Source organism: Camelina sativa, chromosome 14, assembly GCF_030686135.1.
Source record: "Camelina sativa cultivar CO46 ecotype springtype chromosome 14, ASM3068613v1".
Classification (NCBI taxonomy): domain Eukaryota; kingdom Viridiplantae; phylum Streptophyta; class Magnoliopsida; order Brassicales; family Brassicaceae; genus Camelina; species Camelina sativa.
In genome coordinates, this window is record NC_141893.1 from 3,085,076 (window position 1) to 3,111,041 (window position 25,966).

A 25,966-nucleotide genomic window follows, 5' to 3' on the forward strand; every position below is an offset into this window, starting at 1 on the left:
TTTTACTATTTTTCTTTTCTTTTAGCCTTTTAGAAGAAAGAAAAAAAAGTTTGAAGATAGAGAGGTAGGTTTACTTGTGATATATTTCCCTTTTTCACCTGTAAGGCAAACACCCTAAACTTTTTCTTTTCCACGAAAAGTCGAAAAGAATTTTACAATTTGGACCCTAAAGCTTCTCCAAATTGCTCATTTGGCCCCAAAAATAAAGTGACAGACAAAGAGGATCGATCATCAATCAAATCTTGACCTTTGAGGTTCTTCTTCTTCTAGCGTTTACAAATAGAAACAAGAGAAAGAGCAATAAAAGAATCAAGGCCATTGGTAACCACTTCAACAGCTTCTCATCACCCATTTCTCCAAAAACGTTCCTTATCTCACTCGGCAGATCCCCTATGCTTCTCTTAGACTGCGCACACAACAGATTGTGAATCAGAAACACAGAGGTTAAAGTCTTTAACAACAGCAAAAGGTCAACTGTAAAGAAGGGGGGCTTACAGTTGAAATCAATTTCTTCGACACTAACTCATGCTCTTTGGCAAAGATTTCCTTTGCATACTTGAAAAGCTCCACATCGAGGTTGTTAAGCGATTTGATCTGCTGAATGACCTCTCTAGGGACTCTTGTACGCGTCTGTTAATTGGCATTGTCAAAATATTTGATTATTCAGGCCTTCTCTCATTAACATTGCTAGTTTGAATCATGTACCAAAAAAAAAAAAAATCCTTATATACCCCTTTGGTAAAATTTGCTGGAGATATTCTCTTCAAAGAGTTGGCCCGTCTGGTTCCTTGGGACTTCCGTAAATGAGTAATGCAGCCTTCATAGACTTCCATTAGGGTTTTTACCGTCATCTGAAGTGTATCAATACTTATATATTATAAAATCACACCAGGTCACGCTTAGATATTAAATTTGAAGAGGGAAATCTACTTACATTTCCACTCTTAGCTTCTGTTGTTATATTCGATGCAACTTCAGATGTACCATTCTGCAATGTCACAGGCATTTTCAGCCAGGCAATTACAATTGACAGCTGAACAAACTAATTATTACCTTCTGCAGCAGGACTTTACCTGAATATTACTCTTATCTGACCCCGGTTCTGAAATTGTGACACTTGCTTCTGAAGCATCAAGAAAATATAGTTGAGAATTTGGTGAGTTCAAGTACAATCATTTCAATCTGACTTTAGATGTAGCGAAAGCAAATACAAAGCCTACGCTGTTTACACAGGAACTATCATATCATCATTCTTCTTCCTCTTAAGAGACTATGATTCACCCACAAAGAATCATAAATCAACCCAGGGACCCAGAGAAACAAAGCACATTGTCTAGAACAAAAGAAGGCAACAGAACCTTTAAAGATGATGTGACAACAAGAAACAAAGACTTCATGATAGAAGACAACCCCAAATAACAGAAAACAGTAATCTTCAGATAAAAAGATGAGCAGTAAGGAGCTTTAAACCCAAAAATGTAAGTAAAAACCATCCCCAGTCAACATCTTAATCATACATCCATAGCGATATTTCCTGTGACTACAAAAATGAACACAATCACCCTCACTCTAAGTTGCTAGTTTCTCCTCTAAGACATAACAGCAATGGTATTAAGAAAATTAACAGGCGGAAAACTTACACCAACCTGATCTAAAAGTTTTGGTTTTAGCAGTTGCGTCGGATGGCACCACTTGAGACAGAATTTGAGAACCCACTACATTTGCAAACAGTGATGCAGATTCCCTGTGCTCCTCTGTCAGTCCAACATACAACATGCTGTCCAGCCTCCTCTGTAACATATAAACAAGCTTAAAGAATCTGCTGAATTTAAAAGAACAATACCACGATGCGGTGAATTATGATGAATAAAAAGTGTTACTACCTTGGCAACTTGGAGAACATGCTCACCAAGGCTTTTGAACTTCTGCACACAATGCCGAACCTCGTGGGCTTCTGATAAATAGGAGTTATTTGTCAATCCTGTAATCTGTGAAGTGAAATGAAAATGCTCTGGAGATCTCTAATCAATAACATAAATAAGCAAAACAAACCACATGAAAAAGTACCTGAAATGTGGCTCCATTGTGGATAATGTCATGAGCAGTAGGCGCATCAAGATATTTGCGCAAAGGCATAAGCATCTCCTCCATGTCATATGGGTTATCGTCCTCAATTATGACTACGCCTTTAACTTTTCGTGCATCTCGCTAAGAAAGGCCAAACATGAAGTAATCAAGCTTCAGTCAATAGTGTTATGCGTTCTTATCATGTTCTAGCTTGAAAGCTGTATATTTTTTATGCAAAAAAAAAAAAAAAAAAGACGAATGGGATTTGACGACATACCCGAGCAAACAAGTCTTCTCTCATCCATGGAACTAGGAATTTCCATGGCCAAATGTCTAGCGTGCTTATTACATTGCTCTTGCGGATGCGGCTAGACATCCTTGACGCAGAAGTTAAATTGGGATGGACCAAAAATCTAGCTGCTACCTCTACTGAAAATTCATAAGTGCTTAACACACGCGCAATAGGATCCCGAACTATTGTCATCACCGAAGTTCTCTCCCTCGGAAGCTTTGCCATCACACTATAATCATCATGTGTTGCCAACAACTTGCACTTTTCCTTCCTATAAATTTATGAGTCAAAATGTATATTAACTGTCAGAGAGGGTAAATACCACATGCATAATACTTTTTTCCTATTATTCTTCCTTAGCTTAAGGAGGCTAGGGGTCTAATACGACTTAAGCAAAGTAACAACTCCGGTAATTAATCATCTATTGATCTCATGTCTGGCTAAGCTATCTAAAATGTACACACAAGACAGGGTCTTTGGCATCGAATGAAGACATAAGAAGCAAAGATTACCTTGGATTGAAGTGGAGCTTGTCGTAAGATCGAGGACATTCCTCAGAGCTGTCATACAACTTCCTCAAGAAACTACAAAAAAGCACAGCACACAACATTAACCACGCCGATCAGAAAGAATCTTTCAATTCACTCAAAAGTTTTTGGTAAAGGGAAAATCAAATCACCAATGAAAATATGTCCTGCCTCCAGTTCGAGGAACATGAAGAAAGAAGAGCAAATCTTTTAGCGAGCGTTTGTCATTGTTGACATGTTCTTCACGGGACGAAGATGAATCAGCCCAATTATTCACAACTCTTTCGCAATGACCAAAATCAAGTTCCGCAAAAGAGCCAATAACTAGTATATAATTCAACAGTTCAAAGAAAAAAAAACACACATTCAGAAACAAAAAAGTCCAGTCTTTTATGAAACAAAAACCTCCACAAAACCATTCTCTCTATAAACATACCTGAGGCAAGAAGTAATGACCCAAGAGCCATCAGCTTCCAAATAGGATTCAATTTCATTGTGCCTCGATTCCAAACCCTACTGATGATGATTACCAAAACAATAAAAAGGATGAACCTTTATTCAAAACAAACAAAACCCAGAAGGTGATCAATCAAATCAAACAAACAAATCCCTGAGAAAGAACGTTACGGTTGTGTGAGTTGTATAAAAAAACAAAAGTGAGAAAAAATGGGAGAAGGAGACAGAGGAGGAAACAAGGGCAAAAAGGGGACCCAGAAAATCGAAGGAACTGAATAATGAAAGGAACAAAGGAACCAAAGAGAGAGAGGAGGAAGCAGAGGCCTACATGTTATGGGGGAATCGAGATCTCGTGCTCATAAATTCCCCTCGATCTCTGTTTTGGGGGCAAACCTCGCTATCTACTAGGACCTACGGGACAAAAACAACAAGCAAAGTTCGTGTTTTTTTTTTTCTTTCTAACATCGATGGATGAGGAACACGAGAGTGTGCGCTCCCCCGAGAGAACAGGGTCACGAGATTTTCTCTTGGTTTCTCGCCACCCAGAGGGAAAAGTAAAAGAAGAAGAAAAAAAAATCATATATAAAAGGCACTCAGAGCAAATCCAACGGTGCAACTGGACAATCGTTGCTCAGAAAAAAAAAATATAGATATTTTAGTTATATGATAACATTTTAATTTTTTATTAAAATTTGACCACTACTAAAGAGACACATGTATATATAGGTAAAGAATCGGTTCTCAAATAAGCAATTTGAGTACCCTCCTAAATTCTCTCTTTTACTTTTTAAATATGTTTTATTTTCTTTTTTTATAAGAAATTGGTTGAGGAACGACCATTGGATTTGATACGAGAAAGACACTAAACACTAGTGCGAGCATTGAATTGATTGAGCCAAACGAATTTAGATTTTTTTTACCTAGTCCATCGAGACCAATGCTCTTTTTGCCAAGTTTGAAGAATGAACTTTCCTTTTTGATACGATTAGGGTTTGACCAGCACTGCTGGTCTAGTATCTTAATAGGGATTTAACATCTTAAAGTATGGTCAAAGATGTTTTATTTATTAGAACATGGTAACTTTTTTTTGGACAAAAGAAGATGGTAATTTTCCTAGGACTAACCTTTTGATCTTTTGGCCTTTCCGTAGCGTCTTAGCCTTCTAGTTGCTTGTGGTGACATGTACGTACGTCATTCTTTGTGTGTAAAAGACCTCAAGGACAAAAATTATAGGGCCAAGTTTTGCATAAGATTGTGTATTTTTATCAAATTACAAATGCAGAATATATATGAATTTTATGTCAATGCTTCAATTCCGTTGAGAGTTTTGCACAGTAAAGTTTTCCGTTGAGATTGTTGACAGATTTTTGTGAACATACATTGGATTATGCTTAATGTGATATGGCCTAAAGTCTATAAAAAATGCTGTAGGTTCATCATGTCTAATGATGTCTCCTTTCAAATCTTGATCGCTCCATTCGTTTTGCGATGACATGTTTGATTTAATCTATACAATAATAATAATATCTGTTATGTAAAATTTGTTTCCCTGTTATTTACATCAGTAGAAATATCAGTAAATCTGTATTTAAATCAATAAAAACAAAAAAATTCCTTTAGAGATAAATATTAGTCATATTACCTCCACGATATATAAATTCACATAAAATTTTCTTTATTTTTAAAACATATTCATATGCCTATTTTTTTGTAAAAGGTGGTGACGTCGCAGAAGAAAAAAACACATCAAAGATGGTGATTTGATCAACAATTGTCGAAGGATTGTTGTAACAATATAAATTAACCCAAAATGACGAAAACTAAATTTAAGATTTGAACTTTTTGTGTTAATCCTATAGTTTCAAAGAAGGTCTGAGATATTAATAAAGTTGGGTCTGATGATTGAATGGCCCAAAACTGATTTACCTAATACAGTATTTCTCAAGATTGTAAATAATTAAAATCCCTAAAAAAGGCGCAAAGATAAACCAAAATATTTGCTGCCAGAGAAAAAGAAAAAAAAAAAGATAAACAAGAAATTACAGACCTCACGAGTCAAAAGGTATGGTGGATTTTTTCTTCTTCTTTGAATCTTTTTTGAAGTATCCTCACTTTTGAAAGTGAGAAGTACCATAACTTTAATAACTTTCAAATGATTTCGTATCATCTAATTTGTCCTACAATCTCTTCTTGATCATTCTGATTAGATTTTCTTTCGTTTATGGCAATCACGATATGCGTCAATTCAATACTGTTATTCAATTCTTGCAATGTGTTTACAAATGTAATGGGCTTTGTCTAATTGTTATGTATGCCTTTTACTGTTTTGCCCAGTTATTGTAACATAATGGACTCTGGAGACAAAAACTCCATCGAAGGAACACCAGCTTACGCGGAACGAGACAGTGGAATCATTGCAATATCTCCACTATGTGACCACTACAATGATCAAATGAGGATTGATGATTCTCTTACTACTTGTTCCGATGAAGAAATCATCGATTCTTTGTATCAAAACATCTTTAGTATTGCTCTCTCTCTTCAAATAGAGGAATCTGGTTGTGGTTCTCACACACCTCTCTCTGGGCCTTGCCCTGGAGCTCCCATGAAGCTTACCAAGTTATCAAGAAACATCGATCCAGGATTCCAAAGAAAACTCTTTTGACATGATATTGCTTCTTCTTTTTTTTTTCTTTACCTTTAGTCTTGTGTTAAGGTACTCTTGTGTTGGGAAAAATCGTTGGTGTTGTATTTGTGTTCATTTGTATTGTGATCATATCTGGAAAGGTCCTCAAGAGATCTATTTGCAATCTAACCAAGAAAATATCATTACTAGTTTCATGATCATGGAACAAGACAATATTATAAAAGCTATATATATATATCTGAGAGGTTTTAAACTAAGAGAACTCTCTCCTCACACTCACTTGTCATGGAAACGAAAGCTTCATTTACAGAGACAGAGTAAGTAGAGGCTCCAATTATTCTTTTACTTTGTGTTGTTCCATATACGCTTTATCTGCTTCTGCTACGCGGTCCTGGAACATCGTCCACTCGTTTCTGCATCTCTCTCTCACCTGAAACCGGGGAAAACACATAAACACTGAGGTTGTCTAGAGGGCAGAGAAGCAGATTTCTGTTAGTAAGTGTGATAATGTGGGCTAACTATTTACCCCTTGCCATGGAGATTTCCCCTTTTCCGACTCACCCTGTCAAATTTCATTACCGAGTCAAGAGATCATTCAGAGACATCAGAGCAAAATTTATTCACTGCTCAGTGATAAAAAATAAATTCACCTGACTACCAAGGGAAGGGATCACTTGATGGATTATCCATTGTGAATCTACCACACCTATCTTCTCATGAGCAGGCTGAAAATGAAAGAGAACAACACAGATGGAGACTTAACAAGGAGAGCTCGTGAGATAAACAAAGCACCCAACCAAAGGAAGTAGAGACGGTAGTAAATAACCTCAACGCATCGTCTCAGAGCAAAATCAAGACCCCATCCATGAACAAGATCATTCTGCACCAGAAACAAACAAGGTGTTTTAAAGCCACCAACTGATGGTCGTGAAGACGAGACAGACTCGTTGTGATAACTTAATCAGAAACAAAAGTAGTATCATAATGCCACATTTTCTAGTCATATGCATACGATGTCTGATTGTCACAACAGTGACCAAAGATCTTATAGTTAAACAAACCTGAATCATATGCCATACACATCGCCATGCTTCTCTAGAAAATACGGGTGCCATAATCTCAACAAACCTGCAAGTGGGAAAACACACCTGTGAAAATGATATAAGCACTTTATAGTAGGCTAGGCAAAGAGAGAGAGAGAGAGAGAGAGAGAGAGAGAGAGAGAGAGAGAGAGAGAGAGAGAGAGAGAGAGATAGGAAGAGTGTACAGAGCCTTACGCAGCACATGGAGGTAAATGTGGATCACTGCACCATCCTGGTTTTTCTTTTGTTTCTCTGTTCACCACTCAAAAATATTAGAGACAGATTTGAATGCAAAGGAAAGGTAAGAGACAGAGAGAGAGAGAAAGACAGCTCATACTTGTGGACATCTCGGTCACCTCTTCTCTTTGTCATTTCCCATGTAAGTCCGTTGTTTGGCTCTAAGCCTGGTTGAGAAATCTCCAAACCATGCTTCTTAACTAACTCAATGTACCTGATAGTAAACAATGCAAAATGTAAATATTGTCATTGATGTATAACCACAATTCAAGACAAGTAATTCACCTCTCTGCATTGAAGTGCTCGACTCCAAGATCTTCATCCCATATAAATATATACTCATAAGCTGAGACAACATCAGGATGCAAAAATCTCTTTGCATACCACCTGCCAAAAGATAAAAAGAAACTAGCTGAGGGTTTTATAAAACAAATTTTCATAACTGCCTGAAGAATGGAGTATATCGTGCTGACCTGGATCAGTTTTCTTACCATTTTGTTTGTTTTTTTGCACTGATATGTATCGCTTTTTTTGACCACTCAAACTGGTCCCATTCAGTTGTCCGGCCGTCATAATGAAATAGCAGGATTTGGAAATCTTCAGAAAACTAATCAAAACACAAATCTTAGTGTCCATCCAAACAATGAACCATATAATACTGACAAGATGAGGGGGGAAATTGGGCAATTGCAAAACCTTCTTAACAGCAGCATTAATATTGTTCCTCTGCTCAAACCCAACTGTGAAAGTTACGAGATACTTTGGTTTCTTCTTCAAATCCTGTAGAGGTTAACACTTTTTCTTATACATCTCAATCACACTATATAGTCAGACTATGCCCAATTGTACGTTGCCAATACGATTGAAGAACTTACTTCACTAGGTTCGCCCCATAATCTGCGCAAGTAAAAATCTGTTTCTGCCACTATAATTCCTGGAGGAAGTAGTTCTGCACCATGCGGATTAGTTGGAACATATATCTGGAAACATATAAACAAAAAATGACACCCTTGATTAACATGAGCGAAAAGAAAAAAAAAAAAAAAAAAAAAAGAAGTGCACTGACTCATGATTATATGTATTATCTATCTTGAATCTAGCATGTAAAGTCAGCAGAGAAATGGTTACCTTAGGAAACTGTCTAGAACCAAAATCTTCAGGTGATCTGCCACCAGAAAACAGTTTCCCATCTGACATGGATACATCAAAAGATGACACAAGGCCTGAGGGTAAGCTAATCTGCAGAATGCAAAAAAAACAGATCGATCAACTGGTGAAAAGAGATTATAAAAAAAAGAGAGTAAGATATAACCACTATTGATCCCACAGCTGAGCTCATTATACCTTTTTAAAGGAACCTGAGGGTAATGTGATACCAATAAAAAAACCAAACACCATTCCCAAAATTGTGGTTATGATAAGCTTTGCATTTTCATTTCTTCTAGGAGCACCGCTGCAAAACAGAAAAAAAAAAAGATAAAACCCTTTTTTTAAGTAATGTTTCAAAACCAAAAAAAAAAAAAAAGCTCGTTGATTACATTAAAAAGAGCCAGGAAATAATAGTATACCTTCGGTGCATTGTCCCCATCGGAATTTGCAAAATCTCTCCAAAAAAAAATATATAAACTGCCAAAACAAAATAAACTAAAATTCAATCCCTTAAAGAAGGAGGACACAAGAAACTCTTCAAGAAACCGACGAACTATGATGATGACTATTAAACCATCTTAAAGAAGAAAGGTTAGAGAGACAGACAGATAATAAAGAGGAAAGAAATCAAGAATTTTTTAAAAAATCATTGACCTAATTGATTTAGGAAAGCATAACCGTCATATCAAAACATTAAAATAGCTATTCACACTGTGTACGACCCACAACACAACACAAAGCTCAACCAAAATTTTTGAATAGTTGAAACCGACAACATGGCTATATAATAATTGCAGCTGAAAAAAATGTGTCGGTGTAATTTATTGTTACTAGAGAGATTCAAGATACCTTACACAAGACCACCGGATCAAAATCTTAAACGCAGACGATATCGAAATCAAACACCAAAGAGATATATATATATATATATATATATATATATATAATAGTCGCGAAAATTACCCAAAAAAAAAAAACAAATTGAAAAGGAGGAGAATGAGATGATACTCACGGAGATTTGAAAGGTATACAAAAACTCTGAGAGATTAGGGGTTTTTGAGTCCCTTCTCTCTGATTACGTTGTGAGAGATTCAGTTTACTGAAGAAACAGTGAGGGGAAGAAGAAGAAGAAGAAAGATTTGATTGTTTTTTGTTTTTGTGTTTTCTCAGGTGAATTAAGAAAGAATGATTTTTTTTTTTTTTTTTTTTTTTTTCATTTATCAAAACAAAAAGCTTCACCTAAATCTTTGCATACGTGGCTTCTTTTCTTTTGATTTTTTTTTTCTTTATCTCCCATCTTAATTAAATGTGTATGTTTAGTTTAGGCTAAATCGGATGTTAATCAGATACTCTATAGAAACATTCTTGGAAGAAATTAAAATAACCAAAGATAAATGAAATAAGTTCAACAACAAATATTAAACAGTTCACCAATTACCATAATTGCTGGCTGCTTTAAAGAAAAAGCATGTCCAGACTAAATAAAACCAACTCAATTTTATCCTACCAACCAAAAAAAAAAAAAAAAAACCAACTCAGCGCAAGACCAAACAATCACAAAACCCTATTTTTCGTCGTCTCCACCAGCAAGCAGACGGGTTCAGGGATTTTGATTTCTCTGATTCTGAGACTTACTAACCATACGAGCCATTGAACTCGTCTGATAACCCCCGTAACCCCCGCCACGCCTGCGAGTCGCACAACAACCTACAACCATCCCACGAGTCGTTTCTCTTTGAGCCGAGAGAGAACTCATGCTCGAGTACATGTACGCTCTCCCTGATCCTTCGTACACATTCCGGCTCGCCATCCTTTCTTGCAAAGTGTTTAGCTCCGCCGACAGTGTTTGACAAAGACTATCACCAGACCGAGCTGACGCTGTCTTGGATAATTCTTCCGCTCGGTGTTTTAGAATCTCTACTGCCGCGCTCAGATTACCCCCATCTGCTAAAACCCTAGCCTCTGACATGGCTTCTGCAACAAGGAACCTGTTCAGTTCCCTGTCAACCTCAATGGACACCACTGCTTCCTCTCCTGTTAGCTCCATTGGCCTTTGGATGCTTAGTTCTCCAGATTCCACGCGGACTATCCCTTCCGTAACAGGATCTTTGTAGACGCATCTGACCTTCAGCAACGACATAGATTCGGATTCAGCAGATGCATTGTCGCAGCAGGGGATTCCAAGAATCACCACGAAGTCCCTTTGTTCTTCTGCGTACATGTCTCCAACATCGATCGTGGCGCTTCTCCCATCTGATGCAATGCGGCTCCTGTAGCTTCCTGCTTTTATAGAGGATATTTTCAGGCCCTGCTCATGAACGCATTCGATTTCAACAGCTTGTTCAAGAATCACTACGCTGAGAAGCCCTCCGATACACTGCGCAAAAGCATCCTGAATCACATTCTCTGCTTCGATGAACGAAAACGTGCCTCTAGAGACTGCTGAAATTGTGTGCATTAGCTGAGCATCGTGATCTGAGCCGAACCCAAAGGTATGAATTGGGATCCGGCAAGAACTCGGAAGCAAAGACTCGTAATCAGCTCTCACTCTCTGACGGACCCTAGAATGAGAAAGAGTATGATTGTCCTGTCCGTCGGACAAAAGAATCATTCCAGAAACAGGGTTCTTCCACCGCCTACCCTCAATGACTCTTGCACCAATCTTGAGCCCCTCTGCAATGTTTGTCCCGCCGCCAGCAGCCAAGGAGTTAACAGCTTGCATCGCCGCTTGCTTCCCTGTCTCAGACATCAGTCTAAGAGGGAATAGTCGACGAGCCGTGGAGGAGAAGGAAATTACAGAGAGCCTATCAGTCTCACCAAGATTCTGAATCACAAAACCCATTGCCGTTTTCATAAGCTCTAATTTTACTCCGTGCATGCTACCACTCACATCAAGAACCGCAATGAGGTCCAAGGGAGCACGAGTGCGCCTTTCATCATCGCTCACACCCTCAGCCTTAAGATGAACCAGAGCAGCAAAATCGCCACGACTGACCGGTCTGGCCAGCGCAGAGACTTCAGGGAAGAGTTTAATCTCGACGGCTGGATGATCTGAACGATGAGCAGCACTCTGGATTTGTGTCTCTCCGTGAGGTAAAGGCTCATCATCTTCAAAACCCCCTTGAGCCGGAAAGATAGGGACAGGGTGGTAACCATGAAACAAAGGGACTTGTGTCCATCGAACTCTGCATAAAGGGCAGATCCTGTTTCCGTGTTTCACGTTTGAGGTTATACAATCAAAATGAAACGAGTGAGAGCACTCTGCAGTAAATAGAGCCTTCCCGTCGTCCTTTTTAATCTCATCCAAGCAAATCGCGCACGTGCTCTGCAATATTAAAAGATGAAGAAAAATAAGTCTCTTAATTAGAAATCTGTAAACCTAATACTAACACAATCTTTTCGAAATCTTAAAACCTAACCCTAATTTGTGACAAAAGATAACCTTTAACTCTAATAAGGTAAGAGATGATAAACCCATTCGACTATAAAAATTGTAAAAAATTCGTATCACCTCATAAAAGTAATTGTATAATAGAGAGAGTGGTCAGAGAAAGAACCTTAGAGGAAGAGGGAGGAGAAGACGGCGGGGGAGGAGAAGAAGCATCGGGTCGGTTCGAGTTTTGATTTCCGCTTTGAGTTTCCTTCTCCATGTTTTCGCTTCCGGATGAGTTCATATTTGTAAAGAAACCCTAGCTACGACCTATCAGAAAAATATTATGTTGAATGTATTGCTTTTTGGTCTATGGACCACATTATATATACACAATATAGACCGACCTAGCTTCCTATAAATTTTGGAAATTTACAATCTAAAAGGAGTTTTTACCAATTAAACTTAACATTTTATCCCAAAAAAAAGGAGAATATATTAACCAATTAATTTATACAGACTAGTTGTTGATAAAAGTAAACTTTTACCAACCAGTTTATACGTGTACACTGTATATCGTTGGGAGGATGAAGAAAGCCGGTTACCAAAAATCAAATTAAACACAGAAAAAAATTGTAACAAATTGATCGAAACACATTTACCCTTTTTACTAATGATTTTTGGATATTGCATTAATGAAGATGGAGGAAAATATAATGACGGTCGATGCCTGTAGGGTTTTTTTTTTGAGTTAACACTATGCATTGGATCCTAAAAATATGCTTGAGAAACTTAATTTGTAACAAAGATAATATGTTCTTTTATATGAATTCACAATAAACCAAATAAGAAAGGTAACCAGTATCATATTGTTAATTAAGAAAAACCATTAGAAACCATGTTCCCGGTTCAGACAGAACCAACTCAACACCCAACCAAATTAAAACCAAAAACAATCACAAACCCCAATTTATTATTCTTTCTGTCAAATTTAGCTTTGGCCTCCACGAGCAGGGGATGCTTTAGGGCTTTTGAACACCAGTTGCTGAGACCGAGTCACCATACGAGCCATTGAAGACGTCTGATAAGCCTGTACCGGGCTTAAACCCTGGGTCGAGTCTCCACGAGCCGTTGCCCTTTGAGCCGAATGCGAGCTCATGCTCGAGAAGGCGTAAGCTCGCCCTGATGTTCTGTACATCCTCCTGCTCGTCATCCTTTCTTGCAACGCATTCAACTCGGAGGACAGTGATTGACAAAGCCTATCACTCGATCGAGCAGAAGGTGTCTCTGATAATTCTCTCTCACGGTTTCTAAGAATTCCAATTGCTGCGGTCAGGTCACCTTCATCCGCTAAAACCCTAGCTTCTGACATAGATTGTGAAACAAGGAACCTGTTTAATTGCCTGTCAACCTCTATGGACACCACTTCTTCTCCTGTTAGCTTCATTGGCCTTTGGATGCTTAATTCTCCAGATTCCACACTGACTATCTCTTTCGTAACAGGATCTTTAAAGACGCATCTAACCTTTAGCAACGACACAGATTCAGAATCAGCAGACCCATTGTTGTCGCAGCATGGAATTTCAAGAATGACCAGGAAGTCCCTTTCTTCTTCTGCGTACATGTCTCCAACATCGATTGTGGCGGTTCTTGCATCAGATGCTATGTGGCTTCTATAGCTTCCTGCCTTTATGGAAGATATTTTCAGGCCCTGCTCGTGAACGCATTCGATTTCAACAACTTGTTCAAGAATCACGACGCTAAGAAGCCCTCCTATGCATTGCGCAAAAGCATCTTGAATCACAGTCTCTGTTTCGATGAACGAAAACGTGCCACTAGAGACTGCTGAAATCGTGTGCATTAGCTGAGCATCGTGATCTGAGCCAAACCCAAAGGTATGAATTGGGATCCGGCAAGAACTCGGAAGCAAAGACTCGTAATCTGCTCTGAGATGAACCCTGGAATGAGAAAGAGTAAAGTTGTCCTGTCCGTCGGACAAAAGCATCATTCCAGAAACAGGGTTCTTCCACCGCCTATCCTCAATGACTCTTGCACCAATCTTGAGCCCCTCTGCAATATTTGTCCCGCCGCCAGCAACCAAGGAGTTAACAGCCTCCATCGCCGCTTGCTTCCCTGTCTCAGACATCAGTCTAAGAGGGAAAAGTCTACGAGCCGTGGAGGAGAAGGAAATTACAGAGAGCCTATCAGTCTCACCAAGATTCTGAATCACAAAACCCATAGCGTTTTTCATGAGCTCCATTTTGACTCCTTCCATGCTCCCACTAACATCAAGTACGGTAATGAGATCCAAAGGAGCACGAGAGCGCCTAGCATCATCACTCACACCCTCAGCCTTAAGATGAACCAGAACAGCAAAATCACTACGAGTGACCGGTTTCGCCAGCGCACACACTTCAGGAAACAGTGTAATCTGGAGGGCTTGATGATGATCGGAACGATGAGCATCACTCTGGAACTGGGTCTCTCCGTGAGGTAAAGGCTCATCATCTTCAAAACCCCTTTGAGGCAGAGAGGTAGGGAGGGAGTCAACATCACACAAAGGGACTTGCTTCCACTGAACTCTGCATAAAGGGCACATCCTGTTTCCGTGTTTAACGTTGGAGGTTATACAATCGAAATGGAAAGAGTGAGAACACTCCGCAGTAAATATAGCCTTCCCGTCTTCCTTCCTGATCTCACACAAGCAGATCGCGCAACTGCCCTGCAATTCTCAATGAAAACAATCTCTAATCACAATTCACACAGAGTCTTAAAAAAATCTTAAACCTAAAACCCATTCGAAGATTATATGATAAACCAAACCCTAATCGGTAAAAATCCAGAAGGAGAGGATTGATAGATCAACGCAGAATTAATTAAACCCATTAGATGATGAAAGTTTCATCAGTTCGGCATCATCACCCACATAAGAAAAGGTTGGATCTTTGGATCATATCAGAGAGAGAGAGAGAGAGAGAACCTTAGAGAAACGGGAGAAAGGAGAAGAGTGAGGGCGTGAAGAATCGGGTCGAGTGGAGTCAACGGATGATCTTGAGGCATCGCTGGAAGAAGGAGATGAAGGATCGAGGAGATTATTGAGAGAGTCGTTGGAGTCCAGATCCGGTTTCGTTTCTCGCAATTCGTTGGGGCTCTCCATTGTTTTGCTTTTCCGAGTTCTAAGTTTTTGTGAAGTAAAAGATAATCTGATCAGAAAGACTATAAAGAAGAATAAGACGAAGAAGGAGAAGGGGAAGGGAGCGGTTACCATATAGAGGAAGAAAGCGAATTGTTCAATTCAAATCCTTTCTTAGTAAACGACACGTCAACTATCTTTTTTTCTTCTTTCTCAATTTTAGTTTTTTTGTTTCTTTTATACGACTTTTTATTTAAATAATTTTTCTATTGGATGGAAAGAAAAGACTTGAGAATTAATATTTTTTTTTTGTTAACATACATAATGGTCTTTCTTTTATCATAACCATATTAATTACCTTTTCTTTCTTTTCTTTTGATAGTTTGGCTTCTGAGCCTTTCTCAGAATATACATAAGCTATTTGACAAAAAAAAAAAAGGGTATTTTAAATTTTAACTCCATGAAAGTAGAACGTTACATTTCACCAAGACTGTACCGAACCCGAGTCGGTTAGTGACTCACTCAATTTGATTACAGTAATTGCATCTACAAAAGTCGCATCCAAAACAATACTTCGATATTTATCATAAGGTAACCTAATTATTATATATACAGACATTTTTTTTTAACTTCTCTCTAAATCAACAACTAGACCCTAAACATCTCTCCATTTACATCACTCATCATCCGAAAGACAAACCACATTTTCGTTGCCCTGCAATCCACGGCTCATTCCCTGTTGTGGTTGTTGCTCTTGCTGTTGCTGCTGAATTAACAAACCTGAATGTGTTAAAGCTTGAGGAGGCGGCGCTGAGGTTGGAGTAGTTGTGGAGCCAGGACTTGAAGAGGATGGCCTATATGAGTTGAGGTGTGGTGCAGAAGAGCGTAGACTTGCATTGGCAACTTGATTAGTTGCAGGAGAAGCTGACAGAGTTGGAGTTGTGTTGGATATCAGAGGCTGTCTTGGCTGAGGCATTGTGCAGACCGCGGAACTCAGAGGACGCCCTGATGGACGAGAAACTGAAGACGGACACAAAGATGCCTGAGTCTGAGCCGGAGCAGGAGCAGGATACGATGATGCCTGAAGCTGCAGAGGTCCAGCAGCAGGAGCCGGAGACAGAGCAGGAGCAGTGTAATTTCTCTGTGTGCTCACTCTCTGTGCTAGCTGCTGAATTCTACCTGCAGAAAAAAGTGCTACTATGACTTCATCTCCTTGTATTTAAAACCAATTTGCTCTACTTTTCGAAGAACACCTACCCCTTGGAGCTGCTGAGGGAGATGTCTTCTTCTCGGTACATTTGGACAAGAACGCATTCGCCAACAGTTTGTTCATTATAATATGATTTTTATTTGTCTCTATCTCCGTCGTTTTGGTGTTATGCTCAGCTTCTACCTCCTGGAATCTTCGTTGAAACTCTGCTCGTAATTCAGCCATCTTCCTCTCGAGTTCAGATTTTAAGACTGATTTCTGCTCACAGGCAACTGAGGGTCAATGAACAGTGAGAAAAAAAGAAACCAAAACTAGATGTATGGCGGACATCTAACCTTTTCTTCGTAAATCTTCCTTGAGTTCTCTGATTCTCTCTGCAGCCTCTCCAACTCATGCAGAAATGGGTCGTTGAACACAGGGAATGGTACTTGAGGAACAGGTTGAGCGGCACTCTGTCCCATAACATTGCTAAGAAGTGATGGAACAGGAGCTGTTACACCTGCTAAAGGCTCCACACCACCTTCATGGGCAAGGCATCACACTATTAGCAGTCTGGCAAACACCTACGTTAATCTAGGTGATACTTAAATGAAAAGGGCAGTAACTGACTTGTAAGGGTTGACCGTTCTACTTGGGGACCAGCTTCTGCTATTTCCATTTCACATGCATTTGACCCAGTTGTGTGAGATTCTGCCACTGTTGTGTTATTTAGGCCTTCAACGTTAACTTCTGCGTCAGGGTGAATTCCAGGCAAAGATAATGGCCGAGGAGATGCATCCCGAGCACCCTATCCAGAAAAATCAAGTTCACAAGCAAAATTAACACCTGATCATTACCCACTGCCAGATCTGTTTCTTACAGTAAAGTGACAACGAACATTACAAAGGCATAGTGCTTTAAACCAACAAAAAAAGAGAGTCTTCAAGCAGAGGCAGATACCTGATCTGATACAGGAGTTCCACCAGTTTCTACTGCATCTAATCCATCTGTGGGAAGTTGAGCCACTGTTGTGATATTTTGGCCCTCAATGTTTGCTCCTAGGTCAGACTGAGTTCCAACCAATGTAGATGGCAGAGAACATGCATCCTGAGCAACCATTGTGTCCTGCATTACAAAGATGTAAGCCTTTTGAACAGCAAAAGCGATTACATTTTGTTAAGGCAATACGTACCTGATCTGATACTGCATAATCACCACTCTCTACTGCATTTGGACCAGCTATGTGGGGCTCAGCTGATAATGTGTTGATATTTTGACCCTCAATGTTTGCTTCTGGCACAGGCTGATTTCCAGCTGGTGAAGATGGCAAAGGACATGTAACTCGATCACCCTGTCCATAGAGTCAATATTATATTAAAAGATGTGACCTGATCAGTAACCACATTTCCCAGCTCTTTTTCACACGGGAAATTCTGAATAAACATTACACAGATTGATAACTTCAAACCAGCAAAAGAAAATGTAGTCTTAATAAGGACCTGATTGGATGCAGCATAATCAGTAGCCTCTACAGTTTCTGGCTCAACAGACTGGGGCTCAATTACTTCTTCAATATTTTGGCCCTGAGTGTTTGCTGTTGGTTCAGATTGCTTTCCAGCTGGTGAAGAAGGCATAGGATCATCCTGTCCAGAAAAGTGAATTCAATAAGACAAACAACATCCGATGGCTAACAAAAATGAGCATTAAAGAGATTAGATGAACAACGAATCGAGTATCCTACAGGGCCAGTAAGTACCTGATCAGATTCAGTAGCACCCCTAGTCTCTACCACAGCCGCAGGGTGTGGCTTAGGCAACGCAACCTCGTCACGAATCTCCTTGTCAAGAGAGTAAGTTTCCCTATTCTGCTGGTCCAAAATGTTATCAGCATCAGTATCCACATGATCTGTTCTATTATTTTCTGTAGTAACCAAAGCCTCCTCTCTATTCAAGGAAACCTCGGGGGAGGCAGATTTTGCAAGATTTGCTAGCGACTGGGATACCTCTGGCACCCTTGACGCAACATCTTCATCTGGTGCCGCTGATGTTATTCTGTCACAATTCTGGTATTCTGACAAATGCACGTTCAAAGCCGCAAATTCTTCTTGACAGCCAGCAGGAATCAATATCTCAGGCACAGTGAGAGAAGCGTGCTCACTGGACTGGCTCTTTGTAGCCACATTTTCTGTAGGCTGCTCACGAGACAAGGTTAAGACATCCATCACCTCGTCATTTCTTAAAACCACCAATTCAGGAACTTGTTGATTTGTGCCACCCGACATGGTTCCTAATGTGTTTTCTGCTTCCGGTACTTGATTTACCTTGGAAGCCATGCAATTCGTATCAGTGTAAGTAGCTTCAACGCTGGCATCATTGCAAGTTTGTACATCACAAGCATTTTTGGAAGTGCTTGATGAGCATATTTCACTAAAATGCTTGTTGCCACTTTTGATGGGAACACAAATTTTTAATTCAGCTTGTGCCCAGTTCTTTATCCGACTAATCCAACAGGCTTCATCCTCAGCCAACTTCTTCTTTGCAGCCTCGTGCATTTGCTCCAGACTTTGAAGGCATTCAGTTTTCTCACTATTGATTTCATCAAACTTTCTTTCAAAATCATGTTCCAGCCGCTTGATATCATCCACTTGGGTGCTTTTCCGTGAACGAGATAAACGAATTACTGCTGCTTCCAAATTTTTCCTAGTTTCAAGTTTTTCCTTCTTGTCTGCATGCATATTTAACAGCTCCACCTTTTTTTCCTTGTGCTCTTGTCCAAGCTTTTGCAGTTGCCTCTTGCATTTCTTTTTTATGTCTTTAATAGTCTCGTTGATATCTTTTGTTGCAGTGCTATAATGACTACATCTCTTCTCAGTTGTGCATTCTTCACCCTCTGAGCTACGCATCGACTTTATATTGTTCTTTCCCTGACGCACTCTAGCCCCTGAGAGACTTTCATTCACTTGTTTTGTACTAACCATTGACTGGCTAGAAGTAGTACCAAAGCAATCACACTGCAAACCTTGTGTGCGCTCCAAGAACAGACTCTTCATGCAGGACAATATCGTAAATATATAATTTACCTCTACTCTTGAGCAATAGAAAGCTAATTCAGATTTTGCACGGACCAAAGATTCTTTGTGACTAAGCTTTTCCTTTACCAACAAAGCTGCAATCCAACTCTGAAAACGCAATTTTAACAATGTATTCAGTATGTGACCTATTCATAAATTATGTCAGCTATTGAAGGCCGTACTTTGAGGTCTATAAGAGCAGATGTTTAATTAGACATTAGTAGCTTGCATAATTGGAGCAATAGTGGATAACTTTATCCTATTTAGAAAGTTAAAACTAATGCATTCCCACAGAGAAAGTGATGCCACAGATTAAGGAAATTTAAAACAGAGGCAGGTGATGAAGGAAATAATGCATAAACTATCAAAGTAAATGCTGTCATACCAGGGCTATCTGGAATGCCTGCAATGTGGTGGCTGGCTCTTCGTAGATTCGGTGGTTATCAATAACATATTCAAGAAATTTTTCAACCATTCTTGTGCATGCTTCCTGAAAACAGAATAATATGTTAACCAATCACACACGATAATATACCCTTTTGATAGACGTCTCACGATCACAGAAGTATATGAACACAGCAGCGGAAACATATATTAAGACTACCTAAAATAGCATGTACTGTAAACAAAATGAATAGCATCGGTCAATGTACACTTCTATACCAACAGCAAACAAATATAAAATTGAAAATGCCTTTGATCAGCCAGGTACAGAGGCCTAAGGTTATATATATATATATATATATATATATATATATATATATATATCAATATCTTCTATGAATGGATCATGCATCGTAGACAAAAGTTTTTATTTGCTTCAACAAACAATGGCCGACAAGAGGCACATTGACTACATACTGTTTTGTGCAGCAGTTGTTCGATTTTTAACAACCGAAGCCAGATATGAGAAATAAATAGAATATAGTTGAACATTAAGAATTTCATGTCTAGCTGTAACATGAAATCAGTTAACAATTCCAGTTACAACCCACAGTATATGCATATGCAAAAGCTAAAATAAGTTATGGAGGTGAAGAAAGGCACTTACTGAAAGATGCAAAACTTGGCAAAGTTTTGCCATTGCTGACTTTAAATCAGCATGGAGCTTCCTCTGTAATTCACCCGGTGTTTTTTTCCAATCATAACCCAATAACATATCCTCTGGGATTCCAGAGATATGAACGCCCACAGAATACAAGCCAAAAGCATCACTTTCATCCAATGTACCATCAGTACCAGATGTAGATTTACATGCTGGCTGGAGTGCTACTTTTGGTGACTCCAAAGCCCCTATAGGAAAGAGAATCAGCAAAGTAGTTGCAAAATTCTAGATATATGAGCAGAAATTGAACTATTTTTACCCATGAGATCCTTCCCGGAGGCCTTTTTTTCATCATTATCTACTGGGACATCAGTAAAATCGCCAGAAGCCTTCTTTCGCTTCTTTGTATTTCCGCCATCGTCAAGTTTGGGACTCTCTGCAGAGCCCTCAAAATATTTAACTCTTTTCCGATTTCTTTGGGGAGTATCTGACGCGTACTTCCACATAGGATTCTTTCCCCCCAACAGATTTGTCCAAAATATATTAGGACTATCTTCATCTGACAAATTATTATGTTTTTCACCAAACAGAGTAGAATCACTGCTGTAAGTTCCCTGATCATTCTTGGCTTCCCAAAGTAGACACAACTTTCCTCCATTTTCTTCTCCATCTTTGGAAGAAAGTATGGACGAGAATTCACGAACCACACCGTTCATAATAGATTGTTCAAATGAAGCTCTTGAATCTGGGGTTCCACTGCCGTGAAAATGATCCAGCTTATCAAATAAATATGAAGCCCCCCACATGAGCAGTGCATGCGTGAGAGGACGGTCTACAGCCTTATGTTGCCGCTTATTTTGCCCCTTATTTTGCCTAGCCAGAATCAGGGCTTTTTCTTCAACTGTACATACTGAGTACAACCGGAATATCTTAGTTCTTTCAGAACATGACTCGATTTTTATCTTCTCTAAGTGCTTAACATCATGCAATGGATTCAAGCTGCTTCCGAAAAGAATAAATGCATCAGCCCGCAAGAGTTTAATGGCTTGACTGCAGGCACGTGTTTCCAACAGCAGAATACAGCATTGACTCTCCTTGTTGAAATTGTTTATGGCGTTCTTCTTTGAGGAATAAATCCCATGCTCATAACATTTTTGACCAAATCTATGAGCCACAAAATCTTCGAGAATATTACCAAGCAGAAGCCCCTCAGGGCTTTGTGTTGCCTGTTGAACCAAATAAAAAACTGTATTTCAATCATACATGAGGCACAGATAACAACAAAGAGAGGACGCGGAGAAGAAATTTTCAGTAAAGCATATATCAAAATGCAGGCTGGTTACTGAAGCTACTTTACAATTTATCATCACATAACAGAGAGCATACTTCATTGGTTCACCTCACACAAATTTCAATACAAGACATAATTTCATTGTTAAAAGTAAATGCATATATATTGAGAATGCAGTAAGTGACGTTATCCAGAGACTATCTACACTCGTTAGTAATAGAAATTCACCTGGTAGAAGACAACTGCTTTTAAAATGTTCGTTTTTATATGAGTAAGCATTGCATCAAGGAGGTGAAGTTTCCCGCTTGCTTGAATTTCTACATCCAGGATTTTATGAAACTCCAGATTCTTGGTGAGCAGTTGTTTCAAAGATGCATCCATAACATATGGATGGTCACAGGTCTGTCAACAAGTTTGCGAACAAACGAAGAAAGTTTTAATATATCACACATTAACATGCAGAAAGTGACTCTGAGAAAATGTGATGCAGACCGACAGTAGTTGCATATCTAGGCAACCTCAAAACTGTGTTTAAAAAAGCGTCGCCTAGGCGCGCCTGGGCGAGAGGCGAGGTGATTATAAGGGTGTAGGGCCTCTAGTAGATGAGGCCAGGCGGTAGACCAAAGGCGCTCGCTTCGGGATGCCTTGCCATGGAGCCCGCCTCATCTCGCTTAGCGCCTGCAATAGTAGGAGGTAATATATGGTTAAACCTCAATATCTTCTCAATATTTTCTCAATATTTGCTTACTTAAAATGTTTCTAGAATGATTTTGTTGATGATGAGATGGATTTTTAGGCTTTGTGTTTAAGTTTTAAACTTTCGTTGGATTTGCTTCTACTTTGTTTTCATTTCTCTGTTTCAGACTCATGATTGGCTTTTTCTTTGTTTTCAAATCTTTCTCTATGTTTCAATTTCAAATGATAAGCTATTGGTTTTAGACTCAGGTTGTGCTTACATGGTAAGGAATCAATTATTTATGACTAACCTTATGTCTGTTTTTTGCAGTTGCGCCTCATACACCAAAGGCGTGGGGCGAATCTCGCCTAGGCGCAGGGCGCCAAACCTACCCTCTGTCGCCTCACCTTGCCTCTCGCCATTTAAAACACAGCCTCAAACTGTCTAGTGCTAGTCGGCATTTCGAGTTCTATATGTTTTGAAAAAGCAGAAAACAAGGACCAAAACCTTTGTACTACCAAACATCAAACAGAAATGCATAACACCTATGCAACAACTTCTTATGAGCATGGAACACAGAATATATTTGTTGGTAGCAATGCAGTAAACACCTAATTTATATGTATATTGCTTTCTTTTCATCTTATAATCAGTGTTAACGGTATTTAATGCACAAGCACATTGAAGCATAAGTTTTGTTTTTAACTCAAATTAACTTACTTTCCTTACAGAACTGAGAGTTTCTTCGAGAGCTCCGAGATCAATTTTCGACAGCGAAGAAAGAGATAAAGATTTGGAGAAGAGAGTCCGACAGTATTGCTCCAACTGTACATCTGATAGCTGCACCGGAACCCAATACTCTGGGTACATCGATGAATACAATTTGGGATCACTTGATTTACCGTGTTGCATTTGCCTGTTCTCCTCACAGTCTCTGCTCACAGCTGGTTCATTTTCCTCCATATCCTAATCCAATGCAAATACAAGTAAAAAGATAAGTAAATTTAACTATTAAACAGACCACTGTTTAACGGGTATCTAAAGGAAAACAATCAGAAACAAACCTGTGTGACGTGATCAGATTCGTCAACTGGCTGGGTGATGCAGGAGCAACCACTCAGATTTTCAAAATCACTGTTGACCCTACAAAAAATTTGTACAATTTAAATTACAATTTAAAACATATATTATTAACAACACTAACAGAAGCAACAAACACATCTGTGCAACATTTATCTATGGTAGAAAGCAATTGCCAGATCAGTTTGATAGACAGACAACACTCAAAAAATCTTACTTTTGCCGTTTTCCACATGTGTTGCACATTTCAGGTCGATCATCATTTTTGCACCCAGATGGAGATGGAATTACCACATCGGGACTCATAACGCGATCATCTCCATTTGCAACAATGTCACATGCATCCAGCTCAATTTCTGCAGTGCTTCTCTTCCTTTTCAAAGAGAGGCCTATGTCCATTTCTAAGCTAGTTTTACTGAAAAGAAGCTTTTGTGTTTCTGAATTCTTTGATGATGAACCTATGGCGTTCCCATCCTCAGTTTCAACCATGGAGGATGCATCAAGCGTCACCTTTTCTGCGTCCCTACTTGATATCAAAGGAGAATCAGTGCCGTCTTGAGCAGATTGTGGTAGACAATCTGTGTTACCGTCTTGAGCAGCAGCATCATCGCACCCAGATTGAGATGGAATTACCCCATCAGAACTCAAAATGCGGTCATCTCCATTTGAAGCAATGGCACATGCATCCAGCTCAATTTCTGTACTGTCTTTCTTGCTTTCTAAAGGCAATACTAAGCAAGTTTTACTGATAAGAAGCTTCTGATTTTCTGAATTCTTTGACGGTGAACCTATAGCGTTTCCATCCCTAGTTTCAACCGTGGCGGGTGCATCAAGCACCATATTCTCAGCATCATCATTGCTTGCAGGTACACGGCGCGAACAACCAACAACTACTAGTTCCTCGTCATTAGAAGCATCAACTAGTGCCTCGGATTTATTATTAGGCCTTCTAAACAAAGCCCTGAAACTTCGGGCTGACATTGTAGGTTCCCGTTTCTTGATCTCATTTGTCGACTCTTGTACATTATTTTCCTTTATTTCCTTGCTCTGCTGAATATTCGGTGAAGTGTCTGCGATCCGGCTAGGATTATCTGATCCTTTGGAACTCTGTGGGGCGGGTACTACATTCTTTCCCCTATCAGTCCTTCGCAGAGGACTCGGTGTGAGTTTCTTCTCCATTCCGGCAGACTTTTTCGATACTGAAGCAAGTGAGGGAGCCAGTCTCTCTGACTTTCTAGTAGCAGAAGGTGGAGTTATTGGCTGTTTAGTTGGCATTCCCCGGGTCGACCTCCTCAAACCAGAGGTTTCTTGTTCAGTTGAGGCAGGAGTTGACGCTGCTACGGATCTGGTGTAAATGGTTCTCCTCGCCGTACTATTCTTTTCATCTTTCTTCATCATCGTCTACAAAATTCGGCGAAAAAAACTTTTCAAATCAAACCTACTTCCTATATATGCCAAACCAATGTGTTCCTAAGACCCCTCCCCAAAGTTAGATGAGAGTCTCCTGAACAACCCTAAACCGTAACCTCGAGACCCGAAACCCTCAATTCACCGATTCGACAATCCCACCCCAAAAAACAAAAAATACCTAAAAGAGGGAAAGAAGCGTACTTCCGGAAAAGAGAAGGATGATCAGAATCTATCGCTTCGACGAGCTTTGTGGTTTCCTCTACAAATCTCCGATTCCGAGAGTGTAGTGAGAGGAAAAAAAAAAACGCGACGGAAAAAAAGTAGGAAATTAAGAATTCCAGCAACAACTTAATGTCGATGAAGCGCTTCTCGGGCCATGCAATCTTCAACGGTGTTAAGGGTTTCTGGAAATTGAGTTTGAAGAAGAAGGTGATGAGAATTGGGATTTTGCAGAACTTTGTACGGAACGAAACTTTTGCTCGCACCGGCGTGGTTTTCTCGACTGAGCGATTTATACGGCTTCGTAAGGCTCCTCTGGCTCATATGCTTATTATTTCCGTGTCTTTAAGTCATTGTGATTTCTGAGACTAATTAAAATTAAAATTAGTGTTGTTCGACCCCAAAAAAAAAAACAAATTAAATTAGTATTATTACAAAAAAAATTATGTAAAAAATATATAATGTGAAATTTTAAAATAAAATAAAGTTTTATTTCCAAATAAATAACCAATTTCAGTACTACTATTAGCGTAAATTTTAAAAAATTGTACATACATATATAATTTCTATGGAAAAGTGAAAGTGGTCAAATCTAATATGCTAAAGATAAAAATCTGTAGTGCGTTTTTCCATTCGTATTCATAATTGGTTATCACTTGATGTTGGAACTCGTGTGATACATATTGCGTACGACTCTAATTAATGGAAGAAATTTAAATGTTTGTATAACGGATTAATCTAGGATAACATATTATCGAACTATGCTTCTTTATATGGAATTCTAAAATTTGTAAGATTTGTGCTATGCTAAAATAGGAAACGGATTAGCATAAGAATACTATTGAGAAAATCATTGGTTTACCGACCTCGATAATATTAAAGAAAGAATCTCATCATATCACCTATAATTACTCAAATCTTATATATTGTATTCTAATATACATTAATTAAAATATTCATGTAATCCCTTTAATTATGGTTTGAGCTTAATGAGTTGTATCCTTACATCTAATAATACAACAACAA

The 25,966-nt window shown here is 39.1% G+C and overlaps 5 protein-coding genes and 1 pseudogene across 21 annotated transcripts; 1 reads left to right on the forward strand and 5 right to left on the reverse strand.

The window, feature by feature from the left end:
- Positions 1-65: 65 nt before the first annotated feature.
- LOC104739385 (protein-tyrosine sulfotransferase) lies at positions 66-3,975 on the reverse strand. 11 transcript variants are annotated; one of them, XR_015579969.1, is made up of 13 exons: positions 3,671-3,975; positions 3,323-3,402; positions 3,039-3,210; positions 2,872-2,943; positions 2,345-2,630; positions 2,068-2,208; positions 1,884-1,954; positions 1,647-1,791; positions 1,074-1,123; positions 935-988; positions 732-851; positions 496-630; positions 66-406 (listed from the first exon to the last, which is right to left on the reverse strand). XR_015579969.1 is itself a non-coding variant. In XM_010459720.3 (13 exons), the coding sequence occupies exons 1-13, from the start codon at positions 3,700-3,702 to the stop codon at positions 236-238; spliced, it is 1,563 nt and encodes a 520-aa protein (XP_010458022.1). In that variant the 5' UTR covers positions 3,703-3,975; the 3' UTR covers positions 66-235. The 11 variants fall into 11 exon arrangements, 3 of the variants coding, with proteins under 3 accessions (XP_010458022.1, XP_087340348.1, XP_087340347.1); XR_015579970.1 differs by having other exon boundaries at positions 1,054-1,123; XR_015579966.1 differs by having other exon boundaries at positions 1,054-1,123; positions 1,884-1,988.
- Positions 3,976-5,689: 1,714 nt separating this feature from the next.
- LOC147927794 (cyclin-dependent protein kinase inhibitor SMR16 pseudogene) lies at positions 5,690-6,007 on the forward strand (annotated as a pseudogene).
- Positions 6,008-6,120: 113 nt separating this feature from the next.
- On the reverse strand, positions 6,121-9,780 carry LOC104739386 (uncharacterized). Of its 3 annotated transcripts, XR_759974.2 has the most exons (16): positions 9,470-9,780; positions 8,877-8,934; positions 8,653-8,761; positions 8,437-8,547; positions 8,184-8,288; positions 8,005-8,088; positions 7,800-7,915; positions 7,594-7,695; positions 7,409-7,522; positions 7,267-7,323; positions 7,051-7,117; positions 6,816-6,869; positions 6,640-6,714; positions 6,516-6,551; positions 6,270-6,419; positions 6,121-6,153 (listed from the first exon to the last, which is right to left on the reverse strand). XR_759974.2 is itself a non-coding variant. In XM_010459722.2 (15 exons), exons 2-15 carry the CDS (start codon positions 8,894-8,896, stop codon positions 6,324-6,326), a joined length of 1,146 nt encoding a protein of 381 aa, XP_010458024.1. In that variant the 5' UTR covers positions 8,897-8,934; positions 9,470-9,780; the 3' UTR covers positions 6,146-6,323. The 3 variants fall into 3 exon arrangements, 2 of the variants coding, with proteins under 2 accessions (XP_010458024.1, XP_010458025.1); XM_010459722.2 differs by having other exon boundaries at positions 6,146-6,419; XM_010459723.3 differs by having other exon boundaries at positions 6,146-6,419; positions 9,307-9,644.
- Positions 9,781-9,822: 42 nt separating this feature from the next.
- Positions 9,823-12,246, reverse strand: LOC104766149 (E3 ubiquitin-protein ligase WAV3). The gene is made up of 2 exons (XM_010489982.2): positions 12,015-12,246; positions 9,823-11,782 (listed from the first exon to the last, which is right to left on the reverse strand). Exons 1-2 carry the CDS (start codon positions 12,129-12,131, stop codon positions 10,058-10,060), a joined length of 1,842 nt encoding a protein of 613 aa, XP_010488284.2. The 5' UTR covers positions 12,132-12,246; the 3' UTR covers positions 9,823-10,057.
- Positions 12,247-12,623: 377 nt separating this feature from the next.
- LOC104766169 (E3 ubiquitin-protein ligase WAV3-like) lies at positions 12,624-15,165 on the reverse strand. Of its 2 annotated transcripts, XM_087484228.1 has the most exons (3): positions 15,093-15,165; positions 14,808-15,003; positions 12,624-14,549 (listed from the first exon to the last, which is right to left on the reverse strand). In XM_087484228.1, exons 2-3 carry the CDS (start codon positions 14,982-14,984, stop codon positions 12,819-12,821), a joined length of 1,908 nt encoding a protein of 635 aa, XP_087340354.1. In that variant the 5' UTR covers positions 14,985-15,003; positions 15,093-15,165; the 3' UTR covers positions 12,624-12,818. The 2 variants fall into 2 exon arrangements, with proteins under 2 accessions (XP_087340354.1, XP_010488306.2); XM_010490004.3 differs by lacking the exon at positions 15,093-15,165 and having other exon boundaries at positions 14,808-15,057.
- A 215-nt stretch (positions 15,166-15,380) lies between these two features.
- On the reverse strand, positions 15,381-25,295 carry LOC104739389 (helicase protein MOM1). 4 transcript variants are annotated; one of them, XM_087484226.1, is made up of 17 exons: positions 24,923-25,257; positions 23,529-24,712; positions 23,296-23,374; positions 22,542-23,197; positions 22,074-22,233; positions 21,784-21,957; positions 20,584-21,490; positions 20,271-20,512; positions 19,605-19,709; positions 17,906-19,327; positions 17,649-17,792; positions 17,342-17,500; positions 17,110-17,274; positions 16,780-16,957; positions 16,506-16,690; positions 16,214-16,428; positions 15,381-16,135 (listed from the first exon to the last, which is right to left on the reverse strand). In XM_087484226.1, the coding sequence occupies exons 6-17, from the start codon at positions 21,934-21,936 to the stop codon at positions 15,637-15,639; spliced, it is 4,374 nt and encodes a 1,457-aa protein (XP_087340352.1). In that variant the 5' UTR covers positions 21,937-21,957; positions 22,074-22,233; positions 22,542-23,197; positions 23,296-23,374; positions 23,529-24,712; positions 24,923-25,257; the 3' UTR covers positions 15,381-15,636. The 4 variants fall into 4 exon arrangements, with proteins under 4 accessions (XP_087340352.1, XP_087340349.1, XP_087340350.1 ...); XM_087484223.1 differs by lacking the exon at positions 22,074-22,233 and having other exon boundaries at positions 22,952-23,197; positions 24,923-25,295; XM_087484224.1 differs by lacking the exon at positions 22,074-22,233 and having other exon boundaries at positions 22,952-23,197; positions 24,900-25,292.
- Between the last annotated feature and the right edge of the window lie 671 nt (positions 25,296-25,966).

Coding starts and splice junctions, on each gene's coding strand:
- LOC104739389 (XM_087484223.1), bottom strand. CDS start 24,709: ATGATGAAGAAAGATGAAAAGAATAGTACGGCGAGGAGAACCATTTAC. Junction 23,375..23,528: donor ACATGTGGAAAACGGCAAAA/GTAAGATTTTTT, acceptor AATTTTTTGTAG/GGTCAACAGTGATTTTGAAA. Junction 17,275..17,341: donor ATTATGCAGTATCAGATCAG/GTACGTATTGCC, acceptor TTTGTAATGCAG/GACACAATGGTTGCTCAGGA.
- LOC104739385 (XM_087484221.1), bottom strand. CDS start 3,702: ATGAGCACGAGATCTCGATTCCCCCATAACAT. Junction 1,989..2,067: donor ACAATGGAGCCACATTTCAG/GTACTTTTTCAT, acceptor TTCACTTCACAG/ATTACAGGATTGACAAATAA. Junction 407..495: donor CGAAGAAATTGATTTCAACT/GTAAGCCCCCCT, acceptor TTGTGTGCGCAG/TCTAAGAGAAGCATAGGGGA.
- LOC104739386 (XM_010459722.2), bottom strand. CDS start 8,896: ATGGGGACAATGCACCGAAG. Junction 7,523..7,593: donor GAGCACTTCAATGCAGAGAG/GTGAATTACTTG, acceptor GTTTACTATCAG/GTACATTGAGTTAGTTAAGA. Junction 6,420..6,515: donor GGAAATCTCCATGGCAAGGG/GTAAATAGTTAG, acceptor CCCCGGTTTCAG/GTGAGAGAGAGATGCAGAAA.
- LOC104766149 (XM_010489982.2), bottom strand. CDS start 12,131: ATGAACTCATCCGGAAGCGAAAACATGGAGAAGGAAACTCAAAGCGGA. Junction 11,783..12,014: donor CTCCTCCCTCTTCCTCTAAG/GTTCTTTCTCTG, acceptor TTAATATTGCAG/AGCACGTGCGCGATTTGCTT.
- LOC104766169 (XM_087484228.1), bottom strand. CDS start 14,984: ATGGAGAGCCCCAACGAATTGCGAGAAACGAAACCGGATCTGGACTCC. Junction 14,550..14,807: donor CTTTCTCCCGTTTCTCTAAG/GTTCTCTCTCTC, acceptor TGAGAATTGCAG/GGCAGTTGCGCGATCTGCTT.